General features: G+C 27.1%; 1 protein-coding gene across 3 annotated transcripts in view; it reads right to left on the bottom strand.

Annotated features, from left to right (window-relative positions):
- The window catches only part of LOC135925021 (uncharacterized), a 35,394-nt gene extending 19,871 nt beyond the window's left edge, over positions 1 to 15,523 (bottom strand). For 2 of the 3 annotated variants that reach the window (XM_065460154.1, XM_065460155.1), the window contains exons 1-5: positions 15,437 to 15,523; positions 11,128 to 11,229; positions 6,195 to 6,333; positions 1,836 to 2,378; positions 654 to 1,417 (exon numbers count right to left, since the gene is read on the bottom strand). In XM_065460154.1, coding sequence (XP_065316226.1) covers positions 654 to 1,417; positions 1,836 to 2,378; positions 6,195 to 6,333; positions 11,128 to 11,229; positions 15,437 to 15,447 — 1,559 coding nt within the window. In that variant the 5' untranslated portion in view covers positions 15,448 to 15,523. The remainder of the gene's footprint in view (positions 1 to 653; positions 1,418 to 1,835; positions 2,379 to 6,194; positions 6,334 to 11,127; positions 11,230 to 15,436) is intronic. The other variant, XM_065460156.1, reaches the window with a different exon arrangement.
- Positions 15,524 to 24,077: the final 8,554 nt, after the last annotated feature.

Below are 24,077 nucleotides of genomic sequence, written 5' to 3'. Positions count from 1 at the left end.
AATATTTTATCCAGAAAAATATTACATAAGTCTTAAGATTTTGCTCATAGATGGCACAAAAGTTTTAACATCTATTAACGAATCTCGAGACTCAGCCAATATCTTTCCGACTAAATATTGATTTAGCCGTTTTTAAAAATCGGCTCAAATCGAGCCGTGAGAATTATTAAATTATAATGTATAATTCTTATTTGATACACATTTATCATTTTATTTAAAAATAAGGTTACTCTTCTTAAAATATGAATATTAAAGATAAAATAATGTCATTCGAAATTCGATATAGTTTATGTTATTTCGAAATTTAGACATATAAATCGATGCTAAAAAAAAGTTATCAAGATAACAATTAAGAAAAAGGAAGAAATAAAGAGATAAACCGAGAAAAAAGGAAAAACATATAGCAAATGAATATCAAATAAGGTCAATAAGAATTTTAATTTAAACTGGAAATCCCTCGTGTAAAATTATATTTCATGTAATAATAAAATTTTGAATAGTTAATTTGATACACTTAAATTTTTGAAACTAATTTAATTAACTCTATGTTTCTCTAGTATAATTACCTAATCTTAAAAAAATTTAATTAGTGACATTTTGATAATACTAAAAAACTTTGAAATTCGATTTTTTTTTAAAATAAAAAAAAATACTTTTTAAGGGCGTCGATCTTGCTATGGTAACTAGAACGTGCGTGAAAGGCATCCGAATCTGAGCGGAGGATCTTGGATGCTTTGTATTTTCCGCCAATTAATTTTGGATCGCTATGAAGGCGACTCGAATAATCGGGCTCATTTGCGTTGGGACTTTGTTTGTTAGAATGCTTTAACGCGCTAAATTTTCCATCGATGACTCCTATATTTCCTATTTTGTCCGAATTCGAGGGGTCCATTTCGACTTTGATAATGCTTTGATTCATGATATTATCCGTTGCGATATGTTTGTCATCTTTATAATCGTTGTTGAGGAGGCTTTTCGTGGTATCATCATCACATTCTGCGTCTAAATTGCTATTATTATGGCGTGTGATTCGGGTTCTAACATTAACAAAAGAAGGATGTTTCTCGCCTGCGGGTTGAGTTTTAGCGGTAATTTTTGCGGTTAAATTTGGATTCTTACTTGAAAGAGCGTTAGATGAATTAAAGTCGTCATTAGATTTGTCATTAATGGGTTCGTGATTATTGATCATACCGGGACGAATTTTATCGACGAAGTCGGAATTCCTATTTAGGTTCCACCTGGAATTCGGGTGATAATTAATTGTCGCTCTGGGTGTAGCACCATTACATTTAAACGATGCACCGGAGGTTGGACCTAAGCTTTCCTTTTCAATGCTGAGGATTTTGTCTAAAACAGGCAGGCTTTCGAGGTTTTTTTCGGCACTGATAGGGGAGGAGCTGGTGACTTGAAACGAAGACTTTTAGAAGAACAAAAGGGGGAATTATATATAAAAGCTGAAGTTAATTAATAGAAGAAGACCCTATAAGAAGCCTATCTTTATAAAAAAAATCAAAGACCCTATAAGAAGCCTATCTTTATAAAAAAAATCATAAATATATATTTTGATGAGAACATTAAGTTTTAAATTTAATTAAAATATTGTGTCAAATGAGTAATATGATCGATGATTGCATTATTTCTTGTTTCTCAAATTTTATCAACTTTTTCTGGCCCTAAGGGGCTATGCCAAATAACAATTAAAACTTTTATAAATATTTTGTGACTAACCTGTAAAAAAAAATGTTAATAATTGAATTTTAAAAAAAAAACATTTTTCGAAAGATTTCCAAATAACACGCTAATAACGTTCAATTAATTAATTTAAATTAATTTACGCTCCGAGTTGAGAAAGGATAAATCGTGACACCGCTGGCAGTTACCCTATCAAGTCCCAAAGACACGCCACCGCCCAAGGAAATCTTTTTGAAAATGAGTGGTTCGTTATCTGCTAGGGTATTTGCTCGAACTAGCTGCGATACCCTAGAGTGTACTATTTTTCCTCGATCCCTTTTAGCTTCTCCATTGAGGTCTGGCGATATCTTGGGTTCAATTATTCGATCATCTAAGTTGCCACCGGTGCAGGAAATTTTATTGACCGAACGACACTGAACAACCATCTTATCCGTCATGGAATGTATGGTGGCAGTGAGTAGGGCGCTTTTAGTAGTTTGCGTAGCAGCGTCGCTTTTTTTGAGGCTTGCACCGTTGTAATTTTTTAGAAGGAAATTATTAGGGCAAGGCAATTGGGGCGAATCCCTGTTAGCATCTTTAATACACATAATATTATTCGCGTGATGGGACTTTGAATTATTTTGAGGAGAAAGACCGTTAAGATGCGAAAGAGCCGTTTCCGCTAATTCTGTATTTTGCTTCACTGCCTGTTTTTTTATTCAGAGAAAAGGAAAAAAATATTGTGCTTTATAACAATAAAGTATTTAAAATTCTAATCCACGAATTGAAACCAGTTTTCATTTTTTTAACGATTTCTGAGAGTGTTCCGATTACTATCTTCGCTTTTAAATAGATTATGGAATAAGTGAATTTGACAACTCCATTGTGAAAATAGAATGGTTAGAATTTAAAGAATAGGCAATTATTGGGTAAATTTATATTATTGTGACCCCTCCCGTTCAACTAATAAGAGAAATCAGTTGATTATTAAAAAAAATGCTGATCATAAAGTCAAAGCCTCCATTGATTAACTTTTTAACCCTAGCCCTAGACTCGTCCAAGAGGTTAGTTACAGATAAATATTGGTCCTACCGGGAATTGGAAATAATGGCTCAATAGCTACCCATTTATCGTTATTTTTTAATAAAGAATTAATAAACAAAGGGCAACAACTATTAAAAATAATAATTTAGTTCAAAGAAGAAATAATACTGAAATTCTTTCTCCAAAAAAATTTGAGTATGCAAATTCGTCTCATTTTGTAATCAATTATTTCCATCGAATTCTAATTTAAAACATAACATCGTTATTTTTAAATCGATATTTATAAATAACAATATGATTGTATTGTTATCACATGGGATGGGGGGGGGGCACTTCTATTCACATCTTAATTCGTATGGTTATAGATTATGAGATGATTGCATAATTCAATATACTGTTATAAATGTTTTAAAATTAATTATATCGGAATTTTTTTTATTAAGTATTTATTATGTATGTAAAAATTAAATATAATTGCATTTTATAGATTCGCATAACATTTATATATTCTTTTAAACAGCTGTAACGAATACGTTTAAATGTTGGGTTTGAAAAAAAAATAATCAAAAAGGAAAAAATTTTGAATTTTATAAAGCGATATTGATATATAATTTTTTTATTTTTAGATGAGTTTCTATTATTAAATATTATTTAAAGAATAATTGTAGTTTGTATAGTGAGACTTGTTATTGAATTTTTAGATTATCATTATGTACATACATTCTACATTTTATAACCAATAATATTTTGGGGCAATTAATTTTAATGGTTTATTGTTGTTATTGGAACATGCCGAAGTCGGTGAGCCGAATAAAAATATAATACGTTTGTTTTGTTTGCGTGGTATAATATTCGAAAATACAATTTGAGTTTAGTTTAGTACAAAGTAAAACTTTCACAAGGTGACCACTGAATTGGTAATATAAGTGGTCAATATATAAAGTAATTTCGATGAAGACGGGAGTAAGAAACGAGCTAAAGTGGTCAATAAAAGGTAAAGCCTTCAAACAAAAATGACAGAATCAACTTTAGAAGTTTGGCCGCTATTTACTTTTATATTTTGGAAAGATTAATCGTAAATCAAATTTCAACGTTATAAAAATTTTTTTTAGTGCTAAATAAAAAATTCAAATAAAAATTTTAAAAATGCTAATAAAAATTAACGTGTTGCAAATATTCTAGCGTCTAAATAATATTAAAAAAACAAGGAAAGGGAAAAATTTATTTTATTCAATTTTCCGATTGTTTTATTTAAGAAAAATATATATATAATTAATAATTAGGTATTTTAAAAAAAATAATAAAAGGTAATATGTATGTTCTTATTGATCACATTTTACTTCTGAAGAAAGGATTAAACGATAATATGTCATTCCTGAGGGGGAAAAATAAATGAAAAACAGAGGACGCCATTTTGGTTACGCTTAGCAGATATAAAAAAACTTAATGTTAGCGAAGTAAAATAACAATTATTTTAGGTCATTCTCACAAGAAAATAGGTATTTAGCAAACCAAATTCAAATAATTTAAAGTATTCTGGATCTTATATAGGTTACCAAAATGGCGTGCCACGTGGTCTCCAGCTGATCTGCATTCAACGACGCTTTAAAATGCAATATTATGAATTAATCGTTAGTCTAAGCATTATTATAGGTCATGACTAATAAATTAACCGATTCATTAATTTATATTGAAGTCTGGCATTGAAAGGCATTTATAAGAATTGCCTTTGAATCGTGTCTACAAACAGCCAATGTCATGGACCTCAGCTGTTTAGTGTAGGCCTAACGAATACGATAAATAAATTATTTTTTTTTAAATGGATTAAATAAACTATATAAATTTTTTTTACTTATTTATTCGATTTATTTAAACGAAGAGAATAGAAATAATTCATTATTCGTATTCAAAAAGGCTTACTTCAATGTAGGTTAAAAAAATTTCTTAAATGAATGGCCCCAGTCTACGTTGGGTTAGTATTAATAAATGTCACGAGTCATTGCTACTAATTTCATAGTTTAAAATCTTGTTTAAACGATAATATCGATGCATCTTTCTAATTATTTCGACTATCCAATTAAAGATGTCGAAAACTAAACGTAAAGATATTACAAATATAATAAATTAATAACGATCAAATAACCAATTTTATAAAACAGCAAATATTTAGCTTGATTTAGTGTTGTTAAACGGCGATTTGGGTAGATTTTTAAAAATGGTCCTATTAAGATTTTAGCCGAAATAATATTCTTTAAGCCTGGAGATTTTGATCATAGGTAGAAGAAATGTTTGGACCTCTATTTGCCAGAGACTTAATATATTACTTTGACTAAATCTTAATCGGGCCTACAAGTTTGATTTGTGTATAAGCAAAACAAATAATTAAGATGGCATTTAACGTTTGTTGTTTATTTTAGATAACTTTATCCAAAAAATCTCCAGTAAAAATTTTGGGTGAGTCAAGGCTCAAAAATTTAAGGTAAAAAAACCCTTACATTATCAACAACATTTTAAAATCAATTCGCGAATAAAAAAAATCTTACTGAATAAAAAGATAGCCTTCATAAATGTGACTTACTTTAAACAGATGGGCTGTTTGAATGCATTATATATATATAAATATATAGCTGACAAACACGGCTTGAAGTGAGTGATTTTAAAATGGGTCATTACTAAACCAAATTTCCCATTTATAAAATATTTTAAATCGAGGAAAGGATTTTTTTCTCTAAAAGGGGGAATAAATTAAAAATATCAATTTTTATCATAATTTTTTTTTAAAAAAAAAGAGATTTTTTAAACTTATTTTTTAACTCTCAAGCGCTGCATAAATTACAATTATTATTATAGATAACTTTTCTCTTTTCTTAAAAAAACGAAACACAAACAAACACTTGACTTTTATCATAATTTGATTAATTCCATTGGAGAAATAAAATAAAAATTTTAAAATTCTATCCAATCTTTTTTTTAACATAAAATTTGAAAATATAATTATATCATCAGTGAGTGTGACTTTGATTGTGATTAACAATAATAATAATTAAAGAAAGATTTACGCTTATTATTAAACCAAAATGGTTTTTAAATCCGATTAGATGGCTATTGTTTAAATTAAACATTTTAAATATAAAATCAATTTTTCAATATCGATTTATAATATTTATATTTTTTTGTTTAAATGTAAGGATAACTATAATTAAATCCATAAAATATATCCGATTTAACCCCGAATTTGAATCTTTTTAAAAAATAATGGCAAAATTGAGTTTTTAGCCGGAAATACTCATCCAATGAAGATCAAACCCACAATCCGAAAATTTTTTCAAGTGGTCGGCTACATTTAAATCGAGTATTTGCTAAAATCTAGCTGGTTTTCTCGGATTGTAGAGCGATTAGACGATTTAGTTAACACTACTCGACGCAACTAAAAAAAATTCAAAGGGGTGAGATTTGTTTCAATTTAACTCCAAAAATACCTGAAGTTTAGACAAAGGGATAATGTCGCAGTCATCGGGCCGGAGCCAGATCGTCTTTTGGGTCGAGGCGTTGTAATAATAGAATCTGGAAGTTTGAGGATCCCACAATTCCCACCATTGATTGTCATCGGCTTTTTTGCTGAGCCAAATTACGAATGAGATTTTTTTTTTAAAAAATGCACATTTAGAATTTCCATTTAAATATGCGCGATATTTGGCATTAGGCAGCAGATGCTTAATGCATATAAATATAAATATCATGTAGGAATGATAATTTAAATTTTTTAAAAAATAAGTTACAGAATAAAGTACCGATTCCTATTTTTCATGTAACCCATAATTGAATAAATGAATGAATGAATGAAGCCTTAAAATGCCTACATCTAATCTTTTTTTTTAAATTTCATTCCCTATAATACTAAATTTATCATTCTAAGGTTTATGTAGTAGGGATCAGCATCAAATCGCCATTAATCTCTGCATCGGGCAGCTTTTTCGGATCGGGCTTCAAAAATCCGTGTCCGATCCGAAAATAATTTTTAAATTATGGACTGGTGTTAAAAATACGTTGTTTTTTTGAAGCACTAGGGAAAAACAAATTAAAATTTTGCCGATCCCGATCTGAATAAAAAATTTAAAATAAAGGCAAAATTTTTGAAAACGTTTTCGGCCGGTCTCGCTATTATGTAATCTTTTTTTTCCATTTTTATGAAGAAATAGGAAATATATTTGCCTAATTCTAACCTTTAAAAAAAATCGGAACTTAAGGCCATCCTAAAAATCTTTTTACCCAGCCCTTGCCTGTAATAGGTATACTGCATCAATAAAAAAAACCTTTTAAATACGGCATTTAAAATAAATTAAATGTAAAACTCTTGTTTTTTAAAACACCGAAGTGTTAATGGAAAAAAAATTAACGTTTTCTTATCAATTTTAATATGATAAAAAAAATTTCTTTAAGTTTCAAAATTTCGCCGTAGTTGCATTTTTAAAATATTTTATCTTCCCTTTAAATTTAAAAAAAAACAGGTAAATAATTTTAAAATAAGTTTCAAAAGGTCGATAAATGGTTCGCCTAGTATGTATTAGAGATCAGTCCCGCCCTGACCTTTAAGATTTTTGAAACGGTTTTTTGGCCGTAAAAAAGGACCCGGTTCGATTATATGTTTTTTTTCATGAAGAAAAAGGGTATAAATTCGCAAAATTCAGGCTCGGCTCATAAAAAATATTTTGGGCCAGTTGTCTAGCGTAGCCCCAACATCTTTTCGCCCAGTACTGGCTCAGACCTCTTGTATGTATTAACTTCAAAAAATATTCATAACGTGATCATCATCTTTTTATACAAATAGTATATTCAAACCACCTGCAGTGACTTTAAAAAAGTGAGACTTCAGGTATTTAAGAATTCACAACGGGCAAAGAGAATGAGGGAACAAGCCGTGGGAAGGCGGGGGGGGGGTAATGAAGGTTAGGAAGGAATACTATGCTAAGATGACTAGGTTAAACATTTATATGACATGTTTTCATTTTCCACAATTTTTAAACAGAAAAAAACAAAATCAATTTTTGTATTATATTTTGAAGTGTGAGAGTGTGATTCGAAAACAGAAAACACAGATCAATAAATTTATGTAAGAAATAATTATATATGCAATAAAAATATAACATAATATGTAAGAATTTATTTGACAAATTGTAACGAGGGGAATGGATTTTATATAAAAATATAACGTGAATTTTGAATTTATAAATTTTTCGAAATAAAATACGCTAAAGAGAGAAAGAAAAGTAGTATTGTTAAAAGGCTCGATTTTTAACAAAAAATTATTGCGACCTAAATATTTTAGATGGCCGAAAGGTTTGGATGTATATATTAACAAAATCTCTAGGCTTGCGTAATATTATTTAGGTAACATCCTAATAAAATTGGCTAAATTGAGCCGTAATAACAATATAAAAGAAAATGAGTTTTTTATTCAATTTAGTTATTTGCAACTAAAATTAGGTGGCCTCAAATAACAAATTTTGATGATCACTTTATTTTTCCTAATTGATTAAAATTTATACCTCATTGGCAATTTAAAAAATTATGATGTAGTTTATTTGTGTATGCCTGTAACAAGATAAAAGAGCTTAAACTTGTAGAACAAGAGAATATATCCAAGAAAGTAAGAAATTTGCACGGTGGGAATAGTCATCCAATCTTTAAAAAACGAGGGTTCTAAGAAGTATGAATGTTTGGGGGGGGGGGTAAAAAAAAGGCAAGCCTTTTTTTAACTCAACAAATATTTATGATTTATGTAATTTACAATTTTATCGTAGAGTTATTGTTTTAGGGTTCTGTTAGGGAGAACCATATTTTCGAAAAGGTAGAAAGTTACTTAGTAAGTTGTGATGTGAAGATAAAATCAACTTTAATCCAGAGACATCTTGGTAATTGAGACTTGGATTACAGGATAACGAGCACTGTTGAAGGGAATTGAAAAATTTTTGTGGTATTAACATTTTTTGGACCTCCCAATAAGTAATCAAAGAAGTCTCTAATAGGCGCTTTACAAACTAGTCACCTTTAGCCGTAATTATCTAAAAAGTGTTCGATTTCATCACAGAGACATCATTAATTAAGCTCTGAGACAAAGCCATTCTCAATTACATACCTGCTATGCAGGCCCGTATCAAGCCAAATTTTTATATTAGGTTTGAGGTTGACCCGCCCAAAATTTTAAATTGAAAAATATAATTAAAAGGATTTTTATATAGGTAAGTAAGATGAAAATTTAATTGCTTTAACCTAATCGTAAAGAAAATTTTTTTTTTATATTAGACATATGTTGAGACCTAGCCCCTTTTTAAAAAATTGTTTTTAGGCTTGAGCCCGTCTTCAAACTTATTTTCAGGGAACCACTTGGTCTATCTAAAAGTTAATAAATATAAAACGCAATCTTCGCCAAATCGCAATCCCGAAAACGCAATTGCGGTAATTCACTTACGATAATGTTCTTGCGGTGATGAGTTCGCTCTAATGTTTTCGCGGTAATGGATTATAGGTTTGCTATTGCAGAAATTCATTCGTGGAAATATCCTTTGCAATAATCGTTATTCACAATAATAAAGTTTTCGCGGTAATGGATTATAGGTTTGCTTTCGCAGCAATGCATTCGTAAGAAATAATATTTTTGCAATAATGGTTATTCGCAATAATACATTCGCGATAATAAAGTTTTCGCGGTATTGACAGATAACCTTTAATATATTTCTAAAAAATCGAAAGAGTAACTCTGAAAATTAAAGCTTATTTTTAAGGTACTTCTCGAAGTGATAGGGTCAAAATTCATAAATCAATTAATTTTGCATTCAATTGTCATATTTATTCTTGAAGATTAAAATAGATCCGGTCTAATCGAATCTAACTTTAGTTCAAACATCGACCTGCCCGCTCCGGGCTCTCCTATGGCGAATATATTAGGTTTTTTGGTTAACTTTCTAATTTAAAATGGAATATTTACATCATGTTGTAATGAAATGAATAAATAATAATTAAAAGAACTAATCTCGATTTATATTAATAATATTTTACATATCGAGTACAAAATGTAAATGTTTGATCTCGTAAATATAAAATATAATTTTAAAAAAATAAAAAGTATAGATATGATTTGGTGGTGGTTTAAATAAAATAAATTACAATATTATAGTACACATGTAATAAAAAACATTAAAATATAATATTATCATAATAAAGTAGTTAACCTTGATTCAACCAACATTATGTATATTATATATTTAAATAAGGAGAAACTTTTAATAAAAGTATTTATATGATTTGATATGCTTTTTCCCCTTCCCCCTTTTATACTTTATTTATTTTATTCATGTTTCTTACTTGACATTCATTTAGTTATAATAATAAAACAACGAATTACTTTATATAATAAAATGAAATATAGACGGCAAAATTTAAAACAGTGTTTAAAAATACCTGTGAGCAACAAAAATGACACCAAATTGCCGTGCTAAATTTTTATAATTGATACCCGCTTTCTTAGAAAAATTAATCAAAATTATTTAAAATGCTAGATTTATATTAAGAAAAATGATTTTATATAAATTGAACCGGGAATGTAAGAATGTTCTACAAAAAATAAAATGATTTTATTTTCCTTCACTTCGGTCGCAATTAAACAATGAAGAATATAGAATACCATTGTTTTAATTAAATAATATGGCTTGTGCTAACCCATAACTGGTTGGATTTGTTTCATATCATGATCAGATTATGGCGCCTAATGTTAAAAAATAGCAGAGTCACGCAAAATAGCTTATTCAAAAATTTGGATAATTTCAAACGTTCAGACTATTGACATCAATACCATTAAAAAGTGTGCAAACATTGAAGTCAGCTGTAGCCGATGTTGTTATATTAATTGTAATAAACGCCATTAAAAAGGTATATCGTCTAAATATCTTTCAATGGCGGACTTCACTGTATGTGTATACACTTTTTAATGCATTTTAATTAAACCGTCAGACTATGTTAGTATTAATTTAATATCATTGGTTCGTACCTTAGATATCATCGTCTGGTTGCGGTTATTTATTTTGCAATAATTTTGAAAATTTTCCATATTTTAAAAATATATGAATACTATATAAATATATTTAATTTATAAACTTATAGCTAAATGGGATATTAATCAATTTAAAACCTCGTATCTAAAGACAAAACATTATGCCTCGAACGTTCTGGTATGGTCTTATTTTAAACGTGGAGTTGCCAATCGTTCGATTACACAAAAAAAAACATAAATGATAGGACAGCCTTAGTTATATTTATTTTTAGTGTATTATATAGAATCAGTCCATTAATTTTTTATGGTTATTTCGCAACCGATCATGGTTTAGCACCAATTATGTATAATATGCAATTTCTTACAGTTTGGCGCCATCGGGCAATTTCCAAAGGCATTGGCCGGTGGTCAGGTTAGCGTAAATGAAATTGTTGCTTTTGGGCTCTATTATTTCTACCCATTCAATCCTAGTAAAAAAATATATATGACTAACTAATTACAATTTTCGACTATAATATAAAAAAATTGTATTTTTAGAAACGCCACGCCTAAGGTATTGACGTAATCGATAGATAATTTTTTGGCTCTAATAGAATAAGGGGATAGCGTCAGGTTCCGCGGAAGTCGAAAACGTAAAAGCTAAAGTGAACAGAGAAAAAGCAAACTGTTATTTAATGTAAATGAAATCTTAGATAGAAAAAGAGTAGGATTAAGATAAGAGTTCGTAAACTAAAAAAGGATTCCGGTCCTTAATACTTATTGGTTCTGAGTTCCAGTTTATCTTTTTAAGAATAAGTCAGTTTAGCTTAGATTCAAACTTTCGAGAATTCTAGTGTATTAATAAATAATAAAATTCTTTTTAAAGTATTACAATATAAACTCCTTAATGAATTACACAGCATTTTGAACTGGTTTCCACTGGGAAGTTATTTTAAAAGATCTACTTAAGGTTTCTAGAGTTGCCCTGGTTCTAAGAGTGTACCGGATTCGGGTTTCACACTTGGGCATGAAAGTACCTATAATAGACGTGGTGTCGATTAAGCGATGAAAAATTTTATTTATTTATTATATGGTGCGAACGAGTTTGCGTTTTGTCGTAACAAACATAAATAATGCATTTCAAATGGTATCGTGCAAATTGATTATACCTGGCGTTTATATCCATTTAAAAAATGCGCGAACTGGTTTTGTTTTAATACTTTTTTTATTCTTCATTTTTCAATATTATATAAAGTATAAAAAAATAACTTAAATAGAATATTTAGAAATTATGGATAAAAAGCAGAAGATAATTATATTTACAAAATAGAATTTTTTTTAGAACTTAGTTAAAAATTATAAACCGATGATATTAATAAAAAGACAACCTCAACTTAAACAAGAGATGTGTCACATTTTTTTTAATAAAAAAAATATGGTAAAACGCAAACGCTCAATTTGTGGGCACTATAATAATATATCCTTATAAATTAATGGTCCACAAAATCAGATTTGTTTTTTGGCTGTGGGAGTCAAATAAAATTTGGAATAAAAACAAGGTATGAAATTTAGTTTAGTCGCAAAAGTTATTGATTTTTGTTATCCAGTAAATACTTAGCTTATAATGAATCGAATAATTGTTATTCTCATTCAATTTAAATTTTCGAATCTAATAATTGTGTTACGTATGAATCTAATGTTATATATCTTAAAATAGACTTTTAAGGATTTTACTAAACTAATTGTCATCAACTGCGTATCAAAATTTAGAGAACAAACAAAACTTGGTCATTAGAATTGTTTATAAAATTATTTGCCTTAAACTTTTCTATACTTTATTTTATAATTATTAAGCGTCTAAATTCTATTAAAAATAACAAAAATTTTTAAATTGCAAGCAAAGTTCAAATTTTATAAATTTTTCCCAAAAATATACAATATGATATTAGTATAAACTTTGAATAAAAAAATATATTCATGTTGATTTACTTCGACAGCAGTTAATTTTTTAAGCACAACCTTTCTGATTGTTTCTTTAATTCAATCTTCACAATCATATTTGTCGCTATTGAAAAAAACCGCTCACATGGATTTGAAACACCCTTGAAAACTGATTATATATTGTTTGCCATTTTAGATAAAACGAGAAAAACAATCCCCATGTAACCTACAGTTGCTTTTTATTTGATGTAATTCATAGTTATTTTTTCTTATCGTACTGATAGCACATATGCCAAAGGAATTAGAGATCTGTAAAAGAAGGCATCGGTCTAAACAAACAATCAACAGGTGCAGAGGATGGGAGAACTTTTATTTAGATTTTTATATTCAAAAAAACTTATCTTCACAAAGATCTTCATTCAGATTCTCATCAATTTTTTTTAATCTTTATCAGAATTTAATCTGAATTCATAAGTGTTCATATGATTTTTTTTAGATTTAATCTGCTAGGCATCGGTTGAAATATTTGAATTAATGCACAATCTACATATGCAAAAAAAATTGTTTCAAATTGAGACAGGGCAAAGTTAAATCAATATTCATCTAAGTAAATTGTGCTATTGTCATATATTCTTTATAAAATAAATTAAAATATTGAGAATATAAATATAACATATATTGATAGATTCTAAATTAGATTAACTACCTATAAAATTCAACAACAAAAATATAATAAAAAATTTAAATAAAGAATTTTGGTGGTTGATCTAAATTAAAACTTGGCTTAAATTATTTAAAATTTAAAGGATTTAATGAGTAACGTTTTGAATAACTGTCACTCAAAAAAAGAAGCATGTTACCTTTTGAAACAAGTAATGAATGGCATTTTGACAACAAATAGCATCCCTTTTCGTCAAAAAAAGGTAGCAATGTTACTTCGCAGCATTACAAAAATATAAAACTATATTGAAAAGAAAATTTTTTTATGTTTAAAGAAATTTGGCCAGGCAGATAAATAATTTATATTTGGTGAGAGCCTTTTTGGTGAAATAAAAAAACTGTTTTGGATTGGGTTAGACAATTTTTTTTAAAAAAAATTCTGGCTAGATTGGATTTAATAATTAGGCTCGATGCAGATCATTAAAAGGATGCAATTTTTCAATTAGTAAAACATAAAGGGGAATGAAAAGATTGATAGTGAGCTGAGATAAGTCACTAGATAACTTCAGTAAAATCAAATAAAGTTCTCAAATTGTCTTGAATATTTCTCAAATGTAATTCCCACAACATTGTTAGAAAATATAAAGAAATAAATAATGAATAGAAAATTAATTAAAATATATCAGGCAGTCTAATATAGTAAAATATTTAAGCAAAGTACCCAATATACTAGATGACTTGTTACGAATTATATCAAATAAAAGTTCATTGAAATGGTTGATTGCATGAGAATCGTTTTCTCATGTTTAAAATATAACCAGAATATTATTGATTCAAGGAAGGAAGAATAGAAAGCTTTAACTTTATTTGCACTATTATTTTTAGTAGTATTTATACATATCATTGTCACCGCAGTAAGACCTTGTAATACGCATTTTTGAAATTGTTTAGAAGAGACAAAAAACTATTTTGATTTGTATTATAATTATAAAATATAAACTTATTACTGAATTTTAACTTTTAATTATAATACTTCATTATAGAATGGTTTTTTTAAAATAAAGTATTCACATTGTGACCCACATGCCATTTACAAGTTTTTGTTTAAATAATGTGCTTTTTTGATCAGTTTTGGGGTTTTGATGACTTGTTTTTTTTGCTTTAAATATGTTATTTGATAAAAAAAAAAGCTAGTTTTTATTGATAGAGGCCTGATTTTTTGAGAAATTATAGCTGGCTTAGAGGTGAACTCATTTCCAAAAATGCTTACTGATGTGGTTTTGCAGTGGTGACAAAAATATACAATCCATCATCTTTATAAATGTTAAAACAGCCATTTAACTCTCATTTTCTGCAATTATATTAAAATTATTGTGGTGATAACCTATAAAATTCAGAAAATGTTTTTCCCTGTTTACAGAAGCTACTCAGACCTTTTAGCAAGTCTAAATTATATGAGCCAGCGATTTAGTAGAATCAATTAAGTTGTATTGATGAACTTTTAAAGAGAAAAAGTCTAGTATCTAGACTCAGGAACAATTATAAATCTAATTCCAAAGATAAACTTTAAATTATTTTATAAGTTATACAAAAACGTTTAAAACAAAGTAAAGAAGCTATTTTTAAATGTGAAGATATTATCAAAATTGTAGAAGTGAATATATGAAAATGTATGAACTTTAAGATTAAGCAATCTTGGGAAGAGTATTTCAAATATATTAATAATTATAAAACAAAAAGATATAGAGAATGAAAACATAACGTAGATTAAATATCCAAATGTTGTAGATTTATTTTAATAATAAAATTAACAATCAAAAAATTATCAATATGAGATGCAATTTATGAGATCTATATTTAAAATCTGCATACAAATTATTAATATATAATCATATAAATTATAATAGATACACCTTATAAAAATAATATATTTTTGAATAATCATTATAGGTTAATGTGATGCTACCATATGAATTAAATATTTTAAAAAATGCATTTTATTATAGGTAAAAAATTATTGCAAAAAATAAAATTTGAACATCATTTTTTTTATTTTAATTAATAACGAAATGAAATTAATTAGCTTTAGTTTACCTATCTTCCATTAAATCCTTTTAGAAATCATAATTTAATGATAGTGTGATAACAACGGCTAAAAATTTAGAAGGCTTTTCACCGAACTATTAACATGTGATGAAATATGATACATGTGATTTAAATGTCAGATAAACATAAACTAGTGCTGAATATTACAACGATTTTTATTTTTAAATTTTAACATAAATTAATTATTCATTACTAAATTTTGCTTATTTTGATCTTTCATCAACTCTCTAGCGCTCAATAGAACTCTCTTCTCTTTATTATAGAGAAAGAAGCCACACAAGAAGCCGTTGGTACCCTAATGATGATGGCTGCTGAGTAGCATTTATACAATTCTTAAAATGCATGATGATATTTTTTATACATAATATTTAGGATATTTTCAAAATTATGTGTTTCTTTAACAGCTAATAATCCTTTAGCTATTTTCATTTCATGATGTAAAGTTTCCATATTTAAGTTTAATAATTATTCTAATCGGGCCATTTTGTACGATATAAAATAATCACTATCAAAGGGGTACAATGCATTAAAACTTGATAGAAGATTATAATCATCTTTTGTAAATCTATCTAAAAAATTATCAACAATCAATAATTTCATAATATTAAAGAACTCCAATTGGAGTCTTTTTCGCAATTAAATTATAATTTAGTTTCGATTAAAAAGTCTTGGAAATTTATAGGCGTTTTAAGTACACTTGATGATTTGTGGGGAGTGAGATTAAAGTTTGCTAAACGTTTTTCAGCCTTTATTCTAATCAAATCAATAGAATTATTGCTTTTATATTTTTTAAATATATTGATCGTGAAATCAATAGAATTTTTAGCATCTACTTGATAAGTACCTACTGACTGTAGATACTTATATAGTATCTATTCAGGGGCGTCGCTAGCCTTTACAATCTCAGGGGGTTCAACTAAAAAAAAATTTATGGGAAGCAATATATTAAACTTTTTTTTAAAAAAAAATTCCCCCCCCCCCGTGGCTACGGCCCTGCATAGATGGCACTTAGGATTGAACATCTCTTGGCTCGACGCTTATGCAATATTTTCCTGGCTATAATGTTGAGTTAGCCGTAATGTTTTAATTCTTGGTGAGTTTATAGTTTGAGGTTAATGATGCTTACTACCAAGTGAATGTATGGAAATATTCTAAATACCAACCTAATTTGCTAAATACCGACCAAAATTTATTAAAATGTAATAAGATCATTTGATATATTATAATGGAATCACGTGGTCGAGTCCGGCCTCCTATATATTATCCCCCCAAGGATGGAACCACCAAGTTAGAATAAGAAAAAAAACATGATCATTCCAGGGATTCGAACCCGGAAGCATGGGATAAGTAAACCAAGCTCTTGCCTACTAGGCCATAAAGGCTTTCCAAAAATCACGATTTTTCAAATATATATTATAAATATATTTGGTAGTGCCTATCCAAATGAAAAATGAACAAAATTCAAATTTGATAGATGGTACCTTAAGGTACCAAGCATCATTAACCATAGTTTGACTAGAAGAATAAAGAATTGAATGTTAAATTTTTAAAAAATATTTTTTTCTTAATTTTAAACAAGCGGGAGGGGAAAAGAGGTCTATCCTCACTTGAATTAGAGCTGGTTATTGGAAATAATTTTTTTACAAATTTTTCACACAATAGCTACAAGACTTTTTTTTAAATATTAAAAACTTTTAGTTTTTAAATTTTTGGTTTTAGTAAACCAAAAAATCCATATCCAATTAATTAATGGGAAGATTGATAAATTCTTGATAGATCAATATATAAAATTCGGGGCTATCCTTTTAGATATTTATAAATCAAGGATTTTGAATCTTGTGATCTGGTCGTTATAACAATAACGAAATGAAAATAATAATAAATTCATCTAATATTTGTGAATAAGGGCTTGAGTTCCACATTTTCCTGCCCCTCACTAATATTTTATTAGGTTTATCAATCTCCATAAGTATTTGATAATGCGATAAGATTTTAAAATTATTATTACATTTCGTTTTTTTAAATGGGAAAAATTATCAATTAATGATTTATATAGTAATATATTTTTGGATCATAAATAATAAATAATTATTTTAGGTTATCCTTTCCATTTCCTGGATAATAATTTTAAAAATTACATCCAAACGATTTTTATTTCATAAATCTCACAGGAAGGTGATCTAAATATTAATATGTTATTTTACAAATTAAAGTTTTTATTATGTAATCCAGATTTTATAATTCTCATTGTTAAATCGCTTTGTTAAAAGAGTTCAAAATCGATTTATGAATCAGATATTTATTACACATTCTAATGTCTTTTCAAACCCAGATAAATCAAAAATATTTGTAAACATTGTTTAAGTTGGCCTTTCATGAAAGAATGATCAATATTATTCATTTAATTATATATTACTTTTTTTTCAATCCAATTCTATAATGATCAGTAAATAATTCATAATAAAATTTTTGTCATAATACTTTGTTAAATTTAAATATAGATATGGCATAAATAAAAATAGTGTTCTTTATTTGTTATTTTATCTAATAAATAAAACCACTATAGTAAAAGTATGCTCATTTCCCATTTTCATCTTTAATAAAGAAAAATATACAATATACATTCAATATCACAGATTTCCCTAAAAATAGATCTCTTTTAAGCAATGAATAAAATAAAAAAATTTTATATTTTGATTACTTTAAAAAAAATTTTTATTTTAATAATACACTAATATAATTATAATATATATTGTTTATGTAACTCTAGATCATTCTAAAATGAAGGGTATTAATATAACTGGGAGACCTCAATAGGTCCAGTTCTAAAAGAGGCTAGCTCACATAAATTCAATACAAATTATTTAATAAATTGCAAGATTGCAAAAAACATTTACATTATAATTTTGGAATATAAACAAATTTCCGTAAGTTGGTATTATAGTAATAAAAATACTAAATAGTCACAGCTACTACATATTGCTTAAGTGGAAATACTCTTAAATGTGAAAAAAAAATCGCCATTTTGTTAAAATATACAATACCATTATGCTAAAATATTGACAACAGAAGACATTAATCTTTTATAGGAAAAGGCTATAATTATTGAAAAATTGGTAATATTGGCGAAAGATCCCTTAACAAATTTTATTGCCATATTTCTACAATTTATAGAGTAGAATCAAAGAGGCATATTATCACAATTCCTTACAAATAAACCATCAGCAACTATGAAAATTAGCAATTGTGGCTTCTTCTCAGAAATAATAGCAGCATTATTATTTTGGCTTGCACAGATAGGAGCACAAAATGCAGCCAGAATCAACGTCTACATTACAGAAATTTTCACTGGATGCAAACCCCCCTTCAAAAACCTATACCTACCCCCCCCCCCTAAAAAATTAACGCCCCTTCTAAAACCTATACCTACCCCCCTAAAAAATTCACACCGTCTACGGCGGCGATGTTTCACTATTTTTAATTTCATTTTTTTAATTATAATTATAATCTTTCAGAAAATTTAAAAAGAATAATTAAAATTATTTTATCTCTACTACCAACTATCGACATTTTATGAATATAAAGAAGTCATTTTTTAGATAATTAATTCAATTAAAACCCGCATCTTTTACATTGAATTCATTATTATAGCATTATGAGCTTGCTGAAAATGTCTAACACTTTTAAATTACATTTGAAAGGATAGCAGATATTGGGAAAATAATGTCTATGATTGTTTGCAATATATATATTTCGTTGATGAATTGTATTATAATAGGTCTATAATAAAAGTATTAATTTTAACAGCAATAAATTTTGTCCTATTTGATCTCAAAATTTAATAGAGAGCTCCACAAATTATTTATCCTACCCCCATTAAAACCGCCTACCCCTTCAAAACAAAAAGGAAACAAACTGTTCCTACCCCTCCTCCCCCCCGTTCATGTAGACGCTGGCCAGAATAGTCTTTTCATGCAAGAAAAAGATATAATTTACATAAAAATATCTGATGAAGTTTTTATAATTACAATTTTTAAAATTCTAGGTGGCTGCAGAGATTTAGGAAGGGGCAAAATATTAATTTCACACAATTTACATAAATAGGAAGTGCAGATCTTGGAATTATTTTTTTATGAATAATAGAACTTATACTATTTTCTAGAAGGATATGATATTGCAGAAAGTGATTAAGTAAATGATGTTATATAGGATATTTCTCCAGAATGCATATGTTAACTTGATGGCTGAATAATCATTAAAAAGGCTAGAAGTCATTGTATGAAAACAATTATTTAGGCCAAATGCAATCTAAATATTAATTATAAAATATTTCTAATTAATTGAATAATTTATCTGTCCATATATTTAATATAATAAAGCAAATTCAAATACCATGTATGTTATTTCAATTTTGCAATTCATAAATAAAATATTAAAAAGTTTTAAATAAGAAACTAAAATTAATCATTAAGATTTTTATATTAAGAACATTTTTCAGTGAGTAAATTTGTGTTATCTACTGTTGTATTTTCAAATTTCTCTTAAGATATATTAACTTCGAAAGAGCTATCTTGATTGTTATTGAAAAATAAAATTTAAAAAAAAACATCAATTATTGATTATTGTATAAATTGATGTTTAATTTATGTTATAGAATGAAAATAAGAAAAAGAATTATATTAAAAATTTTATCATAAAATATCGCTATCAGAGGGGATGCTTTTAAATTCAAATAAAATATAGCATAATTTAAATTAAATAAAATTTTTATAATTATATCTGAATCAATTTATAAAATCTACTTATTCATCATTGATTGATTCTGATTCATTTAATAGGGTATATATACAATTTTATTGTTATTTAGCATAGAATTTAGATTTATTTATATATCATTAATGGCAAAACAAAATTGTCATATATATAATAAATAATTACAATTTATCTTTATAATTGCAAAAAATCGGATAAGTGCAAAACATTTTTTTTAATTCCGGGTTTAAACTTTATAAAATAAATTGTTAAGACGAAAACAATAAAGCTAAATATTTGTTGGTCAAATATAAGTGAAAATATATTAAGGTGCAAATTCTCAAAATTATACCATATAATACATCAGCGTTTTTTAATATTTTTATATTAACGCTATAAATAAAAAATAATATATTCAAAATGTTTTGTTACATTTTCAATGCTTTCTCATTTCTATTGCAATCATAACCATTTTCTTTGCTTATCTCGAGCATAATAGTTGACCTAGTTCTGATCTTAAATAACTTTATACTCAAACATTTTTTACAAAAGGAAAAAAATTTTTTGTCCGCAAAATTTAAAAATTAATAAGAATATCTGAATTTGTATTAAATGAGTGCAATTTTATTTATTAGATTAGATTAATACATATAAATTATATCTTCACTATGTCAGCTTGCAGTCAAATTCTGTGCTAAAAATCAATATCACTCATAATGGCTAAATATTAATTTCGCAATAACAGTTGAAGCCTAATTTTATTATTTAAATTATTTTATAACCCTAATTAAAAAATGTAATCATTCATTAATTGAAAATTAACAAATTTAATATTGTAATTAGCCAAGTTTTAGTTGATCAGGAGCGTCGCTAGCCATCACAATCTCGAGGGGCTTAACTAAAAAAAAAATTTATGGGAGGCAAAGCCCCTCATACCCTTTAATTTGCGGGCCTTCGTCCCACTTTTGCCCAGCCTTCAGCCGGGTTTTATATTATTATATTATACTTTTTTAAAATTTACTAACTGAACAATTATTCTGAATTTCATATTTTGTCACTATTATATGCATACAAAATAAACTAGCATATAAATAATTAAAACAATATAAGACATTTCTAAAAATGATATTTTTTAATACTAAATCTATTTATTACAGTATAAAATATTTTCGTTATTTTATATCAATGATATATATAACTATAGATTGACGATTCATTCACTAGAATTATAAAAGTGTCCTCACATTGTAATCAGCTGTAGCGCCATTTTGCAGTTTGGTTATCTATTATTTGTATATAATATTGCGAAAACAAGTCAACTAAGATAATTTAATTTGAATGGTTTTGATATTTGATATAATATTTTATAGTTTCTTATATTCTTAAATATTATCATAAGATTTTATGAAGGTGGACTAGCTGATTATACTTAAAAAATGATTTTCAGACTAACTCACCTTTTAATTTTTAAAATATAGTTTAACCTAATCCAGTATGTGTGTATAAATCATATGTTAATGCATGTTAAACAAGTCTTTTAATAACACTATCATTTATTATTTAATATAGATAAAGGGAGTCTGCTATGTTCATAATTGTAATAAAACAAATAAAATAGAATAAAATAACCATATTTCTTATCACAAGTATATTCTTTTGATATCTGTTAATATTTATATTTAATTAATATAGAATTATATCAAAAATATATGAATTTAATATAAATTTTACATTTTTAAATATTAAAAATTAATTATTATGTAAAACATGGCATCGAATATTAACCCTTTAATACTCTGGTGAAAAAAATATTAGTGCTCGGGAGCAGGCGCGTATGCAGCGGGGGGGGGGGGCAGGGAAACAACCCCCCCCTCATCCCAAGCCAAAAATGCAGATGTTGGATTTTTCAAAAATATTATTGTTTATAATAATCCTATCTCATATTAAATATATATTTAATTACATTTATTATCACATTCATAAGTTATTTTATCAATTAATTTCGATTTCAAGTTTTCCGGCGTAATATTTACTTATTATTTTCAAATTCTTAGTGGCGCAATATTTATCTACAATTTTCAAATTTCTAGTCAAATAATAATTATTTCTGAAATTTCTTGTCCAACAGGAAGAAAGAAATTGCAACCTTGTCCAACGAGATAGAGTCCCCGCCATCAAGCAGTAACAGCTTTTATGGAGTTAGAAGAGTATATTATTTGTAATTACTGAAATATCACAATGGCCTGAAAGAAATATTTCCTCAGAAGCAATCAAATTATTGGATTCAATGCTTATTCCAAATTTTATTTTTCATTATAATGTATTATTTAATTATACAACTATTTTATGTATTACTTTTCAAAAACATTACATTGACTTGATTAAGAAGATAAGAATAGCGGAGAGCATTTTGTCAGAACTCAAGGAAATTAGGGCTAAAGTTGTTGAAGAATTTCATATTTTATTGTTGAGTCAAAAGCAGAGCTATACGTGTTTAATATTTGTCTCCCTCAACTTGTAGCAAGGCAAGCTCATCGTTAAAACATTAATATAGGATCAGTAGAAGAGTATATCTTAGATACAGATACATTTATAACCCAAATAAATGAATTTTTAATTCATCATGCAGCACTTACCAATCTGCAAATATTACTTCCACAAAAGCTTCCTAACCTTTTGTTAGATTTTTATCATGAAGATGTTAAAGTATCTTATGATGCCTTACTAGCTGAATAGCTATGTTTATAAGATTAACTATAGTTGATATAGTCCCAAAAAATGCTATGTATGCTCTGCATTATTTCAAACACATTTTGATTATATTCCCAATGTATTAAAAGGGTTAATATATATTAGTAACTCTTCCCATTAGTAAACTAATGAGAGAACATTCTCTTTTTTAAGAAGAATAACAGAACCCTGCAGAAGAATCATTATGCAGGGCCACGGCCCGGATTTTTTTTAAAAATTTTTTACGGTACGAATTTATTTTAAAAAAAATTTCAGGCCTGGCCCAGCTTTTTAAAAAAAATTTTTATGCCCGGCCCGGTTAATTTTAAAATAAATTATATTTATTTTTGATTTTGGTAGCTAATAATAACTATTTTAAATATAGGCTGTTTTAAAATATACAGCCTGCCTGGGTATTTTTTTAAAATAATGCATGCGGCCCGGGTATATTTAAAAAAATTAAAATGCGGTTCAGCCCGGGGGCTGGGCTTGCAGGTCTCTGAAAAACATATCAAGAAGTACAACTTCTGAAAGTAGATTGAAAGGTTTGGATCTTTTGAAAATTCATAGGCATTTGACGACAAGCAAGAATGAGATAATTGATAAATTAGCTCAATCCCAACGAAGATTGGATTTTGCATTGTAAATATATAACATACAAAATACAATTATTCCTAAGAAACTTTTTGTGTATTAATTTATATTTCCAACATTTAAATTTTTTATACTTTATATATAAATTTTAAAGGCTCAAAAAATTCAAATTTCTATTTTGGGTCATTTAAGTGATTCTTATAGTGGTTATATTCACTTTATATTTTATAATTCACATTTATTTTATAGTTTTTCATATACCGCCAGTTATATCCGTTTAATATTTTTTAATTTACATTATTATATAGTTTTTTATATGCCAGTTTATACATATAATTTTTTTATAATTCACATTAATTTAAAATTGTGTATTAGAAAAAGTTATCATTCATAATAAATTTATGCTTAATATTTGAAAAAAAACAATAATAATTTTATTATCCCCCCCCCCTCCCCCCAGACCAAATTCCTGCTAAATGTATATATATCTATCATTTATATTTATTATTTTGGTTTTATATTTGGATATAAAATAGAACAAACCATAAACTCA

Source organism: Gordionus sp. m RMFG-2023, chromosome 2 (genome assembly GCF_954871325.1).
Source record: "Gordionus sp. m RMFG-2023 chromosome 2, tfGorSpeb1-WG-v2, whole genome shotgun sequence".
In the NCBI taxonomy this organism is placed as follows: Eukaryota; Metazoa; Nematomorpha; class Gordioida; order Chordodea; family Parachordodidae; genus Gordionus; species Gordionus sp. m RMFG-2023.
Note: the sequence above shows the minus strand (reverse complement) of the source record. Positions and strands in the feature narration are given on the sequence as shown.